At 34.8% G+C, this 17,904-nt stretch overlaps 1 protein-coding gene across 2 annotated transcripts; it reads left to right on the top strand.

Annotated features, from left to right (window-relative positions):
- The first annotated feature begins 741 nt into the window (after positions 1-741).
- On the top strand, positions 742-17,154 carry LOC135681443 (protein phosphatase 1 regulatory subunit 21-like). 2 transcript variants are annotated; one of them, XM_065195924.2, is made up of 29 exons: positions 742-944; positions 2,205-2,273; positions 3,788-3,865; positions 4,206-4,274; positions 4,483-4,743; positions 5,245-5,303; positions 5,510-5,556; positions 6,147-6,194; positions 6,328-6,380; positions 7,591-7,680; positions 8,009-8,068; positions 8,413-8,514; positions 8,790-8,878; positions 9,435-9,571; positions 9,850-9,936; positions 10,232-10,293; positions 10,422-10,487; positions 10,785-10,871; positions 11,075-11,140; positions 11,362-11,454; positions 12,296-12,334; positions 12,629-12,691; positions 12,807-12,878; positions 13,925-14,038; positions 14,566-14,601; positions 14,802-14,882; positions 15,301-15,342; positions 15,484-15,582; positions 16,523-17,154. In XM_065195924.2, the coding sequence occupies exons 1-29, from the start codon at positions 891-893 to the stop codon at positions 16,697-16,699; spliced, it is 2,400 nt and encodes a 799-aa protein (XP_065051996.2). In that variant the 5' UTR covers positions 742-890; the 3' UTR covers positions 16,700-17,154. The 2 variants fall into 2 exon arrangements, with proteins under 2 accessions (XP_065051996.2, XP_065051995.2); XM_065195923.2 differs by having other exon boundaries at positions 14,799-14,882.
- Positions 17,155-17,904: the final 750 nt, after the last annotated feature.

Raw genomic sequence — 17,904 nt, 5'->3', positions numbered from 1 at the left:
AGCAGCATAAAGTTGATGATATTGACCTGCTTATGGCCGTTCCGAGTATTGTGTAGCACAATTTCACAATAGCATCTTAGCGGAATTATTTTGTTGAAGATATCTTGGGAAACAGCTTTTTAAGCAAAAATTAACATTGAGAATTCAATAAGTGGCTTTTCAACTTGGATTTAGAGTAACGTTTTGTTGGAGAATTTCTACCCTTTGGGAGCCTTACGAAATCGGGGGTACGGTATGGCAGACCGTACTGCTAAGACTAAATTTTACAAATATTTCTGAGACCTCAAAACTTCAGGTCGCTCGGACTGCTTGGATGCGAGTTACTAATTTTTTAATGTTGGATTATTCTAAAGACTGGATCTGAATTTGCTGCTGCAGTGAAAACATATTACTGCAATAGCAAATTACAGTGAAATGTAAAGAATTTTGAAAACTGGGTAATTATCTGACTTTTCAAATAACATGAAGTTTTCGGCACAGACAAATTTCAACGAAGATTCAAATTCTATGATCCATTTTTAGTTAATTTGTGTAAAACGCTAACTCAGAATCAAGAATATTTTGAGTCAAAACAAGTCGTCGCAACTTATTGCTGAAAGTGAAAAAGTTGTGAAAACTCTTGGTCTTTGAAAATTAGGGCAAAAGATTGAATGCGAATCCCGGCATTATCTTTGTCCTTTTTGGGAAGATTTCAAGGGCTAGCCCCTCCGAAACAGTCTCCTTCGCATAAGACCTGCCCCTTTACGTGTTAAAAACATAAAGTACTTCCGCAAAGATGCTGGATTGGAACCTCTGCTATTTATGACCTCTGCACGGCTAGAACTAAGGGAGTATGACAACAAGCATAAAAGTAATTTGGACATTAGAATGTCAAGTTAAACTCACGTGAAATGGATAACGAGTTGCATATCAAATACCAGAAGCTTGCACAAGAGTACCAAAAGGTTAGGTTATTTCAGTTGTTTTGTACCCAAAACTTTGTCCGTCCCAAACATGCCTTGACCTGAAATATCAATTTTCAAGCCTTATTTTTTCGAATATTTCCGGACTCATCATAGCTGCAGCCTTTTCTTCTACCTTTAGCAACATACTATTGTAGATGATTACCCCTTTAAACTTTGGAATGTTGCACATCAGTTGTGTTGCTGCTGATTTGGTATTGTGTGTTTTGAAGCATTTGTTTGTCAAGCATTTCCAGCAATTATATGACACTGCTTAGAGGCATGTACCGTACTTCGCCGTGTATAAGACACACCTTTTTCGAATTATTATTGGCTTTGTTTGAGGGTGCTTCTTATACATGGTAACATTGACTGTCCCATCATTTCCTATTGAAAGCAAAGTGTCATTTTATGGACAAAATTTTATGATATTTGGAGCACCTGTTCTCTTAATTCAAATAATCATATTTTTACCGGAAATTTGGTAAAAACTGCAAAATTCTCCAGCCGTGATAGAGAAATATCTCTTTTTTACTCCCAAGTATATGGGTTGTACCCTGCATTCTATTTATTCAGGAGCACAATCCTGTAATCATCGTACATTTTGTGAATGGAATGGATGACCAACAAGAATTTTGTAGATATTTGAACCTGTAAACGTTAATGATGATTTTGAGTATATTATGATATTTAACTTTCTCCTTGATGATTTAAACGCATATAAAACATTGTGATTTAAACAAATTTCCCTCCACAGAGTTAGTGTCTATAGTATTGTCGAGTTTATTCTTTCACTGAATTATACATGTTTTACAAGAACTGTGAAAAGTGGGTGTGTGTCTTATACATGGATGTGTCTTATACGCAAGTAACTATTTATGAACATAAACTGAGAGAAAATCTTAGTAACTGCCACCATCAGGGCAGGAATCCAACCTATTGCCAGTCTGGCCCTAATCCTTTCACTCACTCACACATCCCTTTGAGGGAATAATACAAACCATTTTTACTTTAAAAAGTGGAGGTGCTTTTCATATTGAGGATAACTGATTGACACAGAAGTAGTAATGAAAACAAAGTGCACAATAAATGAAGCTTTTTGATTTAAATGGTGCTTAAGGATTAAATTTTAGTTCCATGTTGGGCTGAAATTGAAATGGCAGCAGCTCTTAAGTTCTACCAAGACAATCTATCTCATATAAGTAGATTACTGCCTTTAATCAGAATAATCAGTTTTAAACTTTTTGCTGTTTTGGTTTGCAGCTGCGGGCTCAAGTCAGTGTTTTAAAGAAAGGGGTTATTGATGAACAGACAAATAGCAAATCTTTGCAGGTATAGCTTTGCAATTTTCTTGATGATTTAGTTTTTTGTTTCTTGTTTTATGCAATTGTATTTTCATAAATCAATTTTTATTATGCCATTCCCTTGAACAGCAAAAAATACCTGTCTTGATACAGAAACATTATTTCACAAAAAGTTAGACTTTTGATCTAAATTTCTTTTCACAATTGAAATTTTTCATTGCTTTCCAATGATAAGGCAATAGTTACTTAATAAATTTGCCGGGTTTTTTCCAAACACTGGAATTGTGTATGCTTTGCCTCAAGACTTCATATTGCAGGAGTACATTTGCTTCAGTATCACCATCTTTCATTGTTGAAGTTTAAAATTTTTCTGTAGAAATCTCTGATGTATTACTTTATTTTTGCTCCCCACTATCTGACAAAATTGTATGGTAGACATGCATATGCATGGAAATGTTATTTAACCTGCTATATGCATAACATTTGCTTGTTGTTGAATATAATTGACAAAAGCCATTTGATATGATAACCTAAGAAGGAAAAATATTATTTGATGATTTAAAATAGAGATATACCATAAAAGCTCTATTAAGCCCCCTTTCTTTTAAGCCCCCCTCTCTATTAACTCTCGTTATAAAAGGGAATACATTCTCATGGTTACTATAACGGGAAATGAGTAGAAATGACTAGAAACAAGAAGAAACAAGTAGAAACAACTAGGAAACAAGTAAGAAACAACTAGGAAACAAGAAGAAACGCCTTGGAAAAATTTAAACTGCGGCACAATTTTAATGAAAGTAGGTGTTGATATGGTAATTTTGTAAGAGGAATTTACCTATGAAAGCCTGATATGAAATCTCACTGGCATTGGGATTAACATGGAACAACTACTGGGAAGGTCAAAATAAAGCAATTTTAATTCTCGGCTAATAATCAAGCCTTTTTTCCCCTGAATTCAACTGCTTTAGGAACTTACCGAAACTTTATAGAGGCTTTAGGGTTAGGCTCCCAAACAAAACATTTTTCAAGAAGTAGATTGTCAACATATACAGCTTGTTTCTCTAGTATATTGGAGTTTGTTTCTTTAGTTTCTGTTGCTTTTGCTCAAATTAGCGTTGTAGAAACATAAGTAAGCATTATCACTGGGTTTCCGTAACCTCATCTAAGACAACAGCTATTGCGGTGGAGAACGACATGATCTAACACTTAGGCCACTGCAACGAAGATAACAATGCCCACGTGGATGGATAAGCTTGTCTCGTTTTGGAGATATAGTCGTTTCTGCAAAGTCACAAATCGTTTCATGTTGTTTCCTTATCGTTTCTTCTCGTTTGTATTCGTTTCTTGTTGTTTCCTGTTGTTTCCTGTTATAGTAAACGCGATACATTTCTAGCTGTAGCTTAAATTTATCCAGCAAATAGCTTTTTAGCAAGGTCTAACTGTACAATTCATTTTCATGTAGAATCAAGCTAGTAAATAATGCTGTAGAATTTAGGTTTGTTATTTTTTTGTATGACTTTAACTTCATTGTTGCACCTCTAGGAGCTGGTGAAGCAAAAAGATCAAGTTGTAAGAAAATATGAGCAGGAGATTGATAGTTTGCAATTTAGAAATGACCAGGTATTGTAAATCACTTCAATATTTAAAAGAAAAAAAGGTTATGGTTGCCAAGTCATTCTGTAAAGCAAGAACATGAATCATAATTTTTTGGTTGTATTTGAAACTGATAATTTATTCCTGTGTTCATATAGGCAACTTGCAAAGTTAAAAAGCAGAATAGAATAAATGATTTGCAAAAAGAAAGACATTCTGTAATAGCTGTGCTGTAAATTCTTGCTGTTTATTATATATAAACAGAGCAGGAAAATAGAATAACTGTCAAGGACAATCCTATATAACAATAACTGATTTTCTAGAACAAAGGTTTATAATGAACTTATTTTCTTTCAATTGGTTACAGCTGTCAAAAAGAGTGGAGATATTACAAGGAGATTTGGATGCCTGGGAAAGAGGAAGTGGCAAACCAAAGGTATTGTATTTGACTTTTGGTAGCAGACATTCTAGTAAAAGATAGAGATATCAGTAGCTTAGAACAGGTTAATTGTTCATTCTGACATCTGTATTGAGGATAGTAATGAATTCACCAGATAACTATACTAAAATCTATTCAAAGGATTATCTGGTCTCAGAAATGAGATTAGTTTGTAGAGATTTCAAAATTCTCTTCTTCTTTCAAGCCTGCACAAGATTACAGGCAAAATGAAGTGGGGCGAAGTGTTCATGCGCAGGAGCTGGAGATGAAGATAAAAGAGAACGAAGGCCTTCACGAGCAGCTACATGATGCCAATGAGCAACATCAGCGTATTGTAAAAGAACTTGAGGGCAGAATAGAATCCTATGAACGGACTGCAGCTGGTCATAACAAATCCATTGAAGAAACAAATGCAAGATACAATAGAGTGATAGAAAGGCTTCAGGAAGACAGAGCTTTGCTTGAAGTGAGTTGCCTTTTTTAAATGGCCTCTTTGTGGTCTCCTGTATGGTCTCTTTGACTCTCTGGTGCATGATCTATAGCAGTCTGTAAAGTAAGGTGTCCATGTAAAAGGACTGCGTATACCAAACTTGTCAGTTCATAGATCAAAATAACGGCCTGCGATTGGTCTGTATAGTGGCAATGCAAGATTGGTCACATAAAAGCTAGCCTCACAGCAGTGTAGATTAACAAAATGACTGTAATGGCTGCGGCGATGACATGAAAAATCACATGTTTCTAAAAACCCCTGCAAAGTTGCTTGCTTTAGCTGGACACATTACCTTTAAGCAGTTACTTGCCAATTTTGTAGAAGAACAACAATTATTAGCCCTCAAGCAACTTTTCAACAGTTTTCAAAGGTCAAGAATTTGAAAGATAACAGCTGTCATTTGTTTATATGACCAAATTCATGATACTGCTCAGTTATAATTTAGTGATTATACAATTCGGATGTGTTCTGTTTCAGGGTAGAATCCGAAAACAGGAGGAGGAGCTCAAGATCGCAAATATCATGATAGATAAATAGTAAGTTTCTCTCAGTTCTATAGGATATACAATGATTTTTTGTGCTTATGCAAATAAAATAATACTCTGTTTACATATTATATAAAGAACTAGGAATTTTTTTCACTTTTTTAAACCTATGCAAAGCTTGCTTTCCTTGTTCATTAGAAAAACAGTTTTCTTGCTGTTTTCTAAGCTGTTTTGTAAGCACGATTATTTTTCTTTAGCCAAAAACAAATGAAGGGAAACCAGAACGATTTAAGGACAAAGCTTGGTATGTTATTTGTTATCACCAATTTCATTTGCAAAATTTAATGTACCTTATGGAATTTAGCTCTGAAAATGTCGCTTCTGGGTAAATCAATAGCAATGTCAATGATAATTTCTATCGTGTAGAGTTTACTTTTTTCTTATGACTGGTCAGTGATGACCTGCGCATGGTCTAAAGTTGTTTACTTTCTTTATCTTTCGAATGTGTAGATTTTGAAATTTCACACTTTCTTTTGTCGATGCTCAATTTCAGAATATTCCTATCATTATCTGTAAGGTCAATGTATTCAATGCCAATGGATTTTATTGATTCACATTTCTGTCACATTTAGATATTGAAATCAGGGCCTAAGTATTTTTGTGAAGTGTGAAATACTTCACACTTATACTGAAACTCTGTGGGATGGCATACAGTCCGCCAAAACCTAAGCACTGCTTTGCGGTGCGGTTCTTGGTGAAATTGCTTAAATTTTGATCAATGAAAAGCCAACTGTTTTTATGTTTTTGGATGCTCAGTTTTTTGTTTAATCTTTCTACTGCATATGATAAGATTAATTGCCTTCAAAAATGTTAATAATCCTTTTAAATCTGCAGAAAAAGCGAATCATCTCCTGAAGGGAAAGATTCCATTTCATGACACAGGTATCTGCTTTTTACAAGGAATTGAAGTGCATATATAATTGATAATAGCTTTAAAAGCGTTTTTCAAGTCTTTATTCATGAACAAGCCTGTAGCTTACTCAGTAATTGAAAATGTATTTTTCATGCTTTACAGAAAAAGAGAACTTGAATCTACTGAATGTGCCAGTTTGCGATAAAGGCCATCAGGTTGGTCAAACTTTGCAAAATCTGTAATGAATTATTGAATGAATTGTTTTAGATATTCTTCGCATATTTTGCTAAGTAAAGATCTTGCAAAGCAAATATATACAAGCAAAGATCTTGCTTTACCGTTTTTTTTTGTTTTTGCTTTACCAAATCTGAAAATGGCTTTGAAAAAAGCAAACATTTTACAACATATTGGCTAAAAGCTTTTTCATCTGACACTCCTCAGATTACTAAGCGTCAGAATATGGTTCTGAAAGAGCAAGATGGAAAATATATTCCCAGTTGTAGATCGAAATAGGCCAATCAGAACAAACTCGAGCAAATGACTGGCACAGTAACACGTGCCTATAGGAAAATTACCACTGGAGTCCAAGAGAAAAAACAAACTCAATCTGTCTACGCAATAGCGGCTTTTCGTTTGTATGAAAATGTATTCCAAAACTGCTAGATAAAAAGACGATCTGGTTCTGCCAATTACCTGAAACATGTCGTCATTATAGACTTTGGCACAATCTAGCTTATCTGAAAGATGTTGTCCGATGGCAGAATCACTTGTTTTTAAGGTGTTTCTAGACCTACAAGATCGAGAAGACTGTTCTTTTTGAGGGGCAATTTTGTTTCGTATGTTTGAAGGAACATATCTACGGGCTATGCAAACAACGTCGTTAAGAAATTCGTTAAATTTTCCTTGTAAAATTTTACTTAAAAAATTCATAGTTTTATTCTATTACATTGTACTGCACGCAAGCTAGTATATTTATGGAATCTTGGAAGAAACATGTTGTTTTATCCTATCCCTCAATCTTTGGGTTGTGCGTCCTACGTAGCCAGAATCATACTTGCACGAATATTCATGAACAACTGAATTATTTTGGGTGGTAGGAACGCAATCCTTTTCACTGGATGGAAGAGCTCTCATTGTACTGTAAACAATACGAGGATTGACAGCAAAGAAACATTTTGTGATGGCTTGTTTAATGTGACTCTCAAATCGCAAGGAAGTGTTATCAATCCAGGGTAGTTTAAGATATACTGGGCACTTTTGTGGACCGAACTTTTCGATAGCCGAATTTCCCCACTGTAAGAAGAAATGACATTTCTGAATAGCCGTTGTCCTGAAAGATCGTTGTCCCCTGCCATGTACAAGAGTTTTGACGACGTTGAATGTACCAAATCCTTTTTTGTTTAGTTTCTTATTTTTTTGTTTTAGCTCCAAACCAGGTTTCTTGTGGACCAATTCACATCGCTTTTCATACAGTTCATGTCCAGCCTTTCCGATTATCATACCTATCTTGAACAGGCAAGTGGCTGTGTCTTTTTATTTCAATAGAATTAAGCTTATTTTAAATCTACATTTTCGATAGTGTCGCAAAAGCAATCTTCCGGTACAACGTATTCTATGTAAGGAAAAATGGCAAGTTTGATTGGGTCCTTCTTTTGATCAATGGTAAAAGTTCGCGCCTTGCACATTGTGATAAGCGAAAGAAACCTTTTGCGTACACGGATCTGGATTTTCTAAAGATAGACACATTTCAGAGCGCCTAAGTGAAAGATGGTCTTTGTTTGCCGAATGTTCCTAACATTGTCGTCACTTGATGTTTTTTTGATTATTCAATTTGCTCCTACAGAGAGTTGTCATATTCACAGCTGACTTGAGGCAGGAACAACTTAGTGTCATCAACTCAAAAGTTAGTTTTTGATGATATCTTCAACCTTTTCATGTTGTAAGAGCTTTGTAAATGATTTCTATCAGGTCCATTCAAACCCTTTTTTTCCAATTTTTCCAATTTTTTAATGGTTATTTTCTAATTTTATAGATTTGCCCGTTGTTTAGATTGCTGTCATCAATTTGCGCTTTTTGCTACCTTTCCTTTCTCGAGTTTGGTATCTTGATCGCTCGTAGTAGGCTATTGCATTAAATTAACCCCTTTCATTAATCTTTTTTATTCATCGCCAAACTGAAACTGCAAACAGTGCATTTGAAAATTTTTCACAAGTTTCTTCCTTGTCACTGTTTTTTTATCTAATTCAGTTTAGTGCATATCTTCGTGAAAATGCATACGTTAACAGACAGACCCAGCAAGCCATGAAAGATTTTAATGAAAACATTAAAGAACAGTCTTTTATTTCACTTGTAAGTTTAAAGTTATTTCCGATTTTCATTTCTTTCTTTTAACTATATTTTTGTATTTCAATGTCAAATTTGACAATGTCACTTGTCGATTTTGTAATGTGCTTTCTATCACTTTGGTATCTACTGTGTCTCCAAATTCTTTCTGTCATTGCAACTGTCATCGCAATTTAATAGTTAATGTTTGAAGTTTATTATATTCCTTTGCTCAGACCTACAACTTTGAAAAAGCTTGATTGGCTTTTTACTCTCGTTATGTTATCTTTTTTTCTAAACAGAAAACGTGCACCGGATTGTCTCAATTCGCTATAAAATTTACGGAATTCACAAGTTATCTCGACAAGCTGCTGTCGTATCATGTTTTAAGGTCAGTCCTCAAATTTTTTGTTATTTAAATCTTCCTTAAAATGAGTGCCGATACACTATAGAAATACTGAGTGCCGCTGCTACTTTGATTCATCACAAAGACGTGACTTGCTGGATTCTTGAAATTCTTGGATCATAAACGTGCTGTAATATAATATTGCTTATGCACAGGCGATGGGAGAAAGCCAAGCTTTTCCTTTTTTATGTTCCGCTTTGTCAATTGTAATGTTTGCTATCATGTGAACATTGTATTGAAGATCGGACCTTGCTGCCAGAAATGTTCCCTGGTTATGAATGCGGGTACCCCCTGCAACGATGCAAGACAACTTTAAGGTCGTTGAGGAAAAGGATAAAATATTTTCCTGCTTACCAAATAGGTTTTGATAGAAGGCAGAAGACTCCCTTTGTAACTGCTGTCCGGGCCAATAGGTTTTGATAGAAGACTCCCTTTGTAACTGCTGTCCGGGCCAATAGGTTTTGATAGAAGGCTCCCTTTGTAACTGCTGTCCGGGCCAATAGTAACGTAATATCATGTAAACGTGGCCTCTGCGTTTCAGCAATAAAGAGGAATGCTCATGGTCATCGTGCAGCGAAGATATTGAGAAAGAGAACAAAGAGTTTATGAAATTCACCAACCAGTTAACAGTGACTATGTCTCGTCTGCGAATGACATTGTGCGTTTTGGCGTCTTTCGGTAAGCCAATGCTTTTTTATTTTTTCTTTATTTAATTATTTATTTATTTATTTATTTATTTATTTATTTATTTATTTAGTTATTTTTTTATATATTTATTTAGTTATTTTTTTATATTATCTATTTTTCGTTTGTTTTTACTGTTTTGTTATCTTTTCGTTCATTTCTGTGTTTCGTTTAATCCTTTTAATGTTTTTATCTATATTATCTTATTGAGGTTTGTTATGTGTTGTGCGTTATTAATCACACCAATTTGTTAGCAAACTATTCCTTTTTAGGCTCAAACAAGATAAATGTCTCGGAAAGTGGGCCCTGCTTTAAATTAATGGTGAAACAAATGAAGAAGCTCTTCGAGGTTTCGCAAGGTAAATCTTCGTGCAAGAGGAGGGTTTTGTGGTTTTTACAGCCCTTTTATTATTCATATCCCTCGACAATCGCTAGTTTGTTCCAAAATTTCAAATATTTATACTTCAACTATAAAACATAGTTCGCACCCTGTTTATTTTTGAAGATATGAAAAATTTGTTAGAGTATGAAGACCTGATATAAGTAAAAAGAGAATGCTGGCTTGGGTTTCTTCAAAAGATAAGGGTGAAATGCAGTACAGAAATCCTAAAAATGTAGTACATGATCAAACGAAGTGATCTTTCTTTGTTTTAGAGTTATGTAGATGCTACCAGTTGAAAATGCTTGCTGAAGAGCAATTGCCCATGATAACAGAGGTATGTAGCTTGCCCAATTGCTCACATTTCCGTCATTTTTAATGTTTTCTATTTGCTTTAACTAAACTCTTCATTTTTTATATGATTCTTTTTTATCGCACCATCACGATTTGTGTTTTTATTTGAAGCGACTTAGAAGCACTGACCAGTGTATAATGTCGTCATTGGCTGGAATAGCCGGCGCAGCAAGCAAGGTATGTCCTTCAGTTTGTGTTTTTTGCTTTAATCAGAACAAAATGGCATTCTTTGTGTGGAACAAAAAAGTGACACGCTGGTATCCTACTAATGTTTCCTAAAGACAAAATCTGTCGAAAGCTTGTCGTGTCTCTATTATAAGAATGTTCATATCTTTAAAACACTGAATTTCAACACTAACCCTGGAAGAAGTGTTTTTGCCACTGGACAATGGCCCAGACAAACCACAAGAATATTGGTGTGAACGAAGCTATACTCGCGCATTGCCTGCATTTTTCACCGTACTTTTCTTTCAGTTTGTTAAGTTCTTCGACGACAACATTGAATTCATAACAGCTAATAATGGATTTAAAAGAAAAGGAGTCGTTGGTGATGGGGAAGAGGTAAGATGAGCAAGCCTATTACTGAATGTCTTGATGTCTTTCTTGTTTAATTCTCTAAATCGGTGAGTATAAGGGATATGATGTGATATATGATGTGATATGTAAGTTTCGGCTTTTACTCAAGATGAATAAAACTGCTTTTTGATGTATTTTTCCAAGTTGAATGTTACGATTAGATGCTCTCATGGTGTGTCTTTCTTTAGGGAATTTCGTCTGCAATCAAGTTGTTCCATTCAAAAGCAACAGGTTACTTGCAGAGTCTCAGAAAGGTATCTGTATTTCAAAAGTGATACTTAAATTAAGTGTGTTTGCTAATCCCGAACTTGTCATGTTGAAAACGTCATAAGAGTCTTTTCATCTCTTCCCTGACCGAGTTCAAACTAAAATGCAAATTCTTCTGATCCTTTCACCTTTCACAAGTCTGCCAGATACTGCTAATTTGATATGAATACTTCAATCTAAAGCCATGTTCCCATTATTTTTTTTGTAGGACGTCCCGATAACCGTTCCATACGAAATTGCAGTAAAAAATAATAGAACTTTAATGACGTCCACTGAAAGTAGAGACACGCTTGCGGAGGAGGTTAGGACGAGTTTCTTCATCTGTATGTCTGTTGATAAGTACAAGTATTGCCTCATATGCAATAGTACAGGTTTATAAGTGATATTACTTGCTTATAATCAAAAGTATTGCTTGATAACGAATGTTTGATTGGCGACATTACTGGTTGAGAAAATGATGTTACTTATCAGTAGGCACTGTTTAATAAACAATATTACTTGCTTATAAGTAATAGTATTGCTTGATAACGAATGTTTGATTGGCGACATTACTGGTTGAGAAAATGATGTTACTTATCAGTAAGCACTGTTTAATAAGCAATATTACTTGCTTATAAGTAATAGTATTGCTTGATAACGACTGGTTGAGAAAATGATGGTACTTATCAGTAAGCACTGTTTAATAAGCAATATTACTTGCTTATAAGTAATAGTATTGCTTGATAACGACTGGTTGAGAAAATGATGGTACTTATCAGTAAGCACTGTTTAATAAGCAATATTACTTGCTTATAAGTAATAGTATTGCTTGATAACGACTGGTTGAGAAAATGATGTTACTTATCAGTAAGCACAGTTTAATAAGCAATATTACTTGCTTATAAGTAATAGTATTGATTGATAACGACTGGTTGAGAAAATGATGTTACTCATCAGTAAGCACAGTTTAATAAGCAATATTACTTACTTATAAGTAATAGTATTGCTTGATAACAAATGTTTAATAAGCAATATTATTATGCTGGAAAGCAAAAATACTGATCGATAAACGATTGTGCCAGAACTAGAAGAGCTCAGAATATCAGATGTCAATCTGCAATGCATTGATAAAATTTCCTCATTGGTGTTTTGTTCCTTATTAGGTAACTCATTCAAAGGAAACCATTGCAAAACTTGAACAGGTTATTTTATTTGATGCTCATTTTGTAACTCATAATTTGTAGTTAAACCTTGTACTCTTTTTTGAAGTACTCATTGTATTTTCCACGGGATCTAATTTCTAGAATTTTGTTGTCGATAACCTGTTGCGCATTTTGACTTTTATTTCGATGCAATTTTCTCTCAATCGCAAATGATATACGACAGCTGTGTTTCTTACTATTATCCGGATTCCATTAAAGCATGTTCGATTAAATTTTGACTTTCTGTTGAGATGCAAAATGTTTGCGAATTTAATGGTTGTTTTCCGTCTTTAGGAAAAGCAGCACTGGCTACTCGAGGCTCAGTTGCTCCAGGCCAAATTTGAGAAGGAAGTAAAAGTGAGCATCTGTTTTCTTGCTTTCCTTGTTTAGATATTTTTTGAACTGCAGGTCACGAACTGTTCAGTTTTGTTAGATTAAAATTTTTCATAGGAATTATTTTTTCTGCTTTTAGAAAGTGGCATCTCTCAGTGATGAGCTCGGAAAGCTGAAAACTGAAGCGATAAATAGCAGACAGTCGCCTGAGGTACATCTCAATTTCATTACACCTTTCAGAGATGCATGATAAGTACATATCTACAACAGTTGATACAACACTTATACACATGTGCAAAATATTAATAGATTAGTGAAATAGGAAAAATGTTTCAACTTCGTAATGAGTTGCTTTATAATGGAGGTTATGACTTGAACTGGATGTTTTAGTATTCGATGTTAGAGAGGCGCTTTTCCATTACCTACCATTGCCAAGAAAACATTCTTCACAAACCAGGTGCGCTGGTTTTCATCACAAGATAATTGTGTTTACAAGCACACAAGTTCAACTTAGACCCATAAAACTAAATTTAGTCAATAGACGGCCGTCCAGAGAGAAGAAAGTATGCCTCGCGGTCTTGCAGGGAAAGACCACTGTAGGGATTAAACCAAAAAGCGTTTTTAAGGAAATTATTCATTAATTCGCCTGAATGATTCTGTTTTTATTAAGCAAGTAGCACCTTCACAATAAATATGTTCAAACTCTATTTTTCCAAAAGTTAGTCGAATTTTATTTAATTACAGTCTTGAGATGTCTATGATGGCAAGGTTACCGGCAATGGTTTCGTTTTATTAAGCTTTATTAAGTTTTATTACCGATATCCTATTTCTTACTAAGCCTAAACAAATGTGTCCCAATACATCGACAAACTAGCTAGTCCTGTGATAAATTTAAGCTTTCGGTCACCAATACAAACTAACAACGCCAGAATGTCGGCAAACAGCATAATATAACATTCTAAATGATGTAAGAAATTTCAGTCTAAAAATAGCCAGCCATTCGAACTCGGATTTCGTGATTTTCTCCACTGAAGTAAATTCTTATCACTGATATCTGTGCTGATTTTACGGTCTTCTGTTTCCGGACTATCGTTGAATATATTCAGACGGTATGTTGGAGTCACTGTCTGTTGGACTCAGTTGGTCCTTGTTGGTCAACTTTCCCTGGTGCATCCAGACTAATATGCAGTTATTGAGATTAGACAAAACGTCTTATATTCAAATAGTAACTCATTTTTTGTTCTTTGGTTATCGCAGACAATTGACGATGTTTTGCAAAGAGATAAGTCTGTGGGCATAGTCTCGCCACCTCCCTTGATGAGAGAGGCCTCATCAGGCTCAACCTCAGCTGAACCTGTCTCGTTTTCACATGTAAGTGTTGATCGTCATGAATCTCGTATTCAAATAAACTTTAATTCTTTGCCGAATAGACCAAAGACTCACTCTTATTAAGATTTGTAGTCACTTTCTGAACATGAAATAAAATGGTATCAAAAAGTGGAAAATGTTTACATAATCTGCTCACACAATTTTTAACTTAATTGTATGTTTAGATTCGGGGATTGTGGTTTTGGCATGTCGGCTGCAGCAATGATGTTTATCCAAGCAAATTAAATTTTAGTTGCTCAGAGAAAGTCGCAACTTTCGCTTAATTATCCCGAAAAGCTGTGGTGATGGCACAAATCTTTCTCGTGTTATCTTTTAACAGAGAAATTATTGAAGAATATCAAAAAAGGTTTATTCAAATTGAATCATAGTAGTTACTACTTGCCTGATTTATTATACCTGTGCGGAGCAAATCTGTTTTCACGTTTTCTTTTTGCCACATAACGAAACTGTTAGGAATATTTTTGTAAAGGAAAGTTTATGTATATTGGATTTCTCCATTTTCATTTCAGCCTATTGGGACCCTAGAAGTTTGGAATAAGGAAAGGGTTAGTAATATTTTTCGAATTACTATTAAGCCGTAGCATAGAAAAACTTCTGCTTTTTCAAGACATATTGTTGGCGCAATATGCCTGATGCCTCTTTAATTGCTTCTTTAAGTATTTCACGGTTGTCTACATATTTTGTATATATCTTAAAAGTTTTTTTTATTTTTAAAACAATTTCCGTTTCTCTACCAATTCAGCAGGATACTGGGGATTCAGATAGAGATCACGAAGAGCTTGTCAAGAATCATCTTACAGCTAGAATTAATGACCTAACAAAACAGGTCAGCTACAGATATTTATCATAGTAACTGAGTGCATTTAAACTTATTTTGTTACTGAGCGTTTTTAACGTTGCTGGTGTTTGTGAAGGGTACAAAAAGTAAAGGGAGAACATTGTTGACAAGAGGTGTAGGCACAACGCGAAATGTTTTTCAAACACAGGGATATGCTTCAGTAAAGTAATGTTCTCTGGATATATGCTATCTATTTGTAACTATTTTACCTACTAGTAACTGAAGAGTTTCTTAAGGGTGTCTTTGACCTGCTACATCGGGTAGAAATTGTCAATGCGGCTTTTTGCACCAAGCTTTCTACCTATCAAGGCAGTTGTGAGGTAACAATTTATAACTCGCTAGTGTGTCAGTTCCTCTGTGTGACAATTCGTTGTTGATGGCTGTTTTCTTGTTCGATTTTGATTAGCTTCAACTTGCGGACAGTAAAGGAGTCACTCATTATGCAGAGGTGAGAAGTCTATGCTTTACTTGTTTGCCTACTTGCAAGTCGTATGAACCAGTTTTCTTTTTTTGTTGAATTCTCGTTAGTATTGTGTATCATTATATATATATAGAGCTCATTTGTATTGTGAATTTGTCCTTTTCCCAGTGTCGAGCTCTTTATAAACAACTGGTCCTTGCTGATAAAAGTAAAAAGAGGATAGCGAACGAGCTTGCACAGGCAAAAAGCAGACTTGGAACGTTGGAAGTAAGTATTCTTTTCATGTATATTTCCCTCACAAAAGTATTGCACCACCCTGTTCAAATGGCGGCACTCTTTATCAACTTTTCAACCATACCAAACAATGGAATGCATGAATTGGATGAAATAGGCGTACTTTGTAGCATTTTTTGGCGGGAAATTCTTGAAAATGTTTCACTTCACGGCGTTTACGCTTGCGAGACTAAAGGACATAAAACTCGTGGCTGAGCAAGGTTTTTCAGCTAAAAATCTTTCCAAACAAATTATAAGGAGTGTCTTATACAAATATAAAATAGAAAGTTACCTGAGTAAAAGGAAACCATTTATTTCCGAACAAGATGAATTCAAGTTTTTCTGTGGCATCCATCAAGTCCGGAATTTCGTATTTTTGTAACAGGTTGTGTCTTATTAAATACATTACAAACCATGATTTAAATGGTTCTTGAAAAACCAAAGAATCGTTAATTACAAGAATTTTTCAGGTTTGGCATGAAATTTCACAATGATACATTGCCCAATTATATGCAACCAATTCAAGAAGGCTAAAAGCGGTTTTAAAAGATTGCCGCTCCCGTCAAAATATTTAAATTTTAAAACTGTTAAAAGACGTTTCTTACTGTTATTTTTTTAAAAGTGCTCTAAAAAGATTAAAGTCTTGATTGTTGGTTTTTCAACTTCCGACCCACTCCTATTCGCCACTTAAAAACACAATCAATTCATACAACAATAGCTTTCGATTATTCTTACGTCATCTCACCTCCTTCGAGGTGGTGCGATACTTTTATGAGGGGAGTGTACTATAGGAATTGAAGCAATTTTCATATATCAATTGCTTGTTATGTTTTACCTATGTTATAACAAGGAAAGCGTGACTTAACTTTAATGGTTTAGCTTAAAGTCATGCTTACCTACAACATAGATTAAGATTCTTGGTTTTTTTATTTAGGATGATTTAGAGACGACGAAAAGAAGTTACGAGGACCAAATAAAGATGCTAAGTGATCACCTTTGCGGAATGAATGACAAGCTGACTTCACAAAAAGATCAAATCGATTTGTTGAAGACTGCAACTCCAAGCAAAGGGTCAAACAAGCTTGGCTTTGGGAGAAAGAAACAAGCATAAACATGATACCATGAAATGCAGCATAACTATGGAATTCCAATCACGGTACTAAAGATGTGAATTGTATTTGACAGAGAAACGTCGTAACTTGAACTGTACAAAGCATTTAAGAACTTCATTCAGTAGAGTAGAAAGCAAATCTAACGATTAACACTGAAAAGGTTTGCTAGAATATTTCTTGTGAGAATATATCATGTGGGAAAATATCATATGATATATCATGTGATCATTAGCCGACAAAACTAAAGATGCTAATACTTTTCTTTCCTTTCCACCTTTCCATGTTGTTGCAGTACTTGATTTATAGGATGTCTTAATTTAAATTTAATTTTTATTGAACGAATTATAGAACCTTCCAAAACATTTTTTGTATTAAGTTGGTTGTAAATCAGAATGTGATGTTGCCGGGCTTATATTCTGATTTTATTTTTCTCCGATGAGGAATTCTTGACCAATGATGAAATTGTTTTGTAAATCAGCTATCTCTCTAAAAAGATTTTCGTGAAAACAGATTTCACGTCACTGCTGCCTTGTTGGTAAACAATCAGATAATGAGCAATCAGAATTTAAGATAAACAAGTCAATAAATATCAAATGTAGAGTAACTCACCTTGTGTCAGTATTTAAATTTTAAAATTAGACCTTGTTTACACGAGGGAAAATGGAACGGTGTAATTCGGAACGGTTCCAAATGGAATGGTTCCAAATATTTCATGCTTGCGTTTACACGAGAACCTTGGGACGGTTCCAAACGGCTCCGCTCCAGGGCCCCAGCATTGTTACAAAGGAGTAGTAACATGCGCACTTTTTGGCGCCAAAATCAGTATATCAGATAATCGTAAGGTTCATTATGTACGAAGAATGAGTACATATGGGAGTGGTGGGGGACCATGTGAGTAAGTAACCAACGAAGTGACTCGGTTTCCATAACAGAATGCTACGCAAAGAATTCCCATTCTCTAATTAGTGTCCCCCTTTCTATTGCTTGCGGCTACGAAATGATGTTAACTCGACGTCATCAGCAAGCCAATTTTGCAAATTTTTATTGTGGCCGTGCCAAAAGAGAAGTTGACACAGTTTCAAAGGAAGCTGTAGCACATAATTCAGCAATTAAGCTATTGTGGGAATTAAGGTCTTCTATTCGATAAAATTTTCAATTGTTGACAAAGCTGTTTGATAAGGCTAACAATCCCCATGAAAGATTG

The sequence above is a fragment of the Rhopilema esculentum genome, chromosome 12 (genome assembly GCF_057945365.1).
Source record: "Rhopilema esculentum isolate cy_ngs chromosome 12, ASM5794536v1, whole genome shotgun sequence".
In the NCBI taxonomy this organism is placed as follows: Eukaryota; Metazoa; Cnidaria; class Scyphozoa; order Rhizostomeae; family Rhizostomatidae; genus Rhopilema; species Rhopilema esculentum.
The sequence above is the reverse complement of the archived record's forward strand: the minus strand, read 5'-3'. Positions and strand labels throughout refer to the sequence as shown.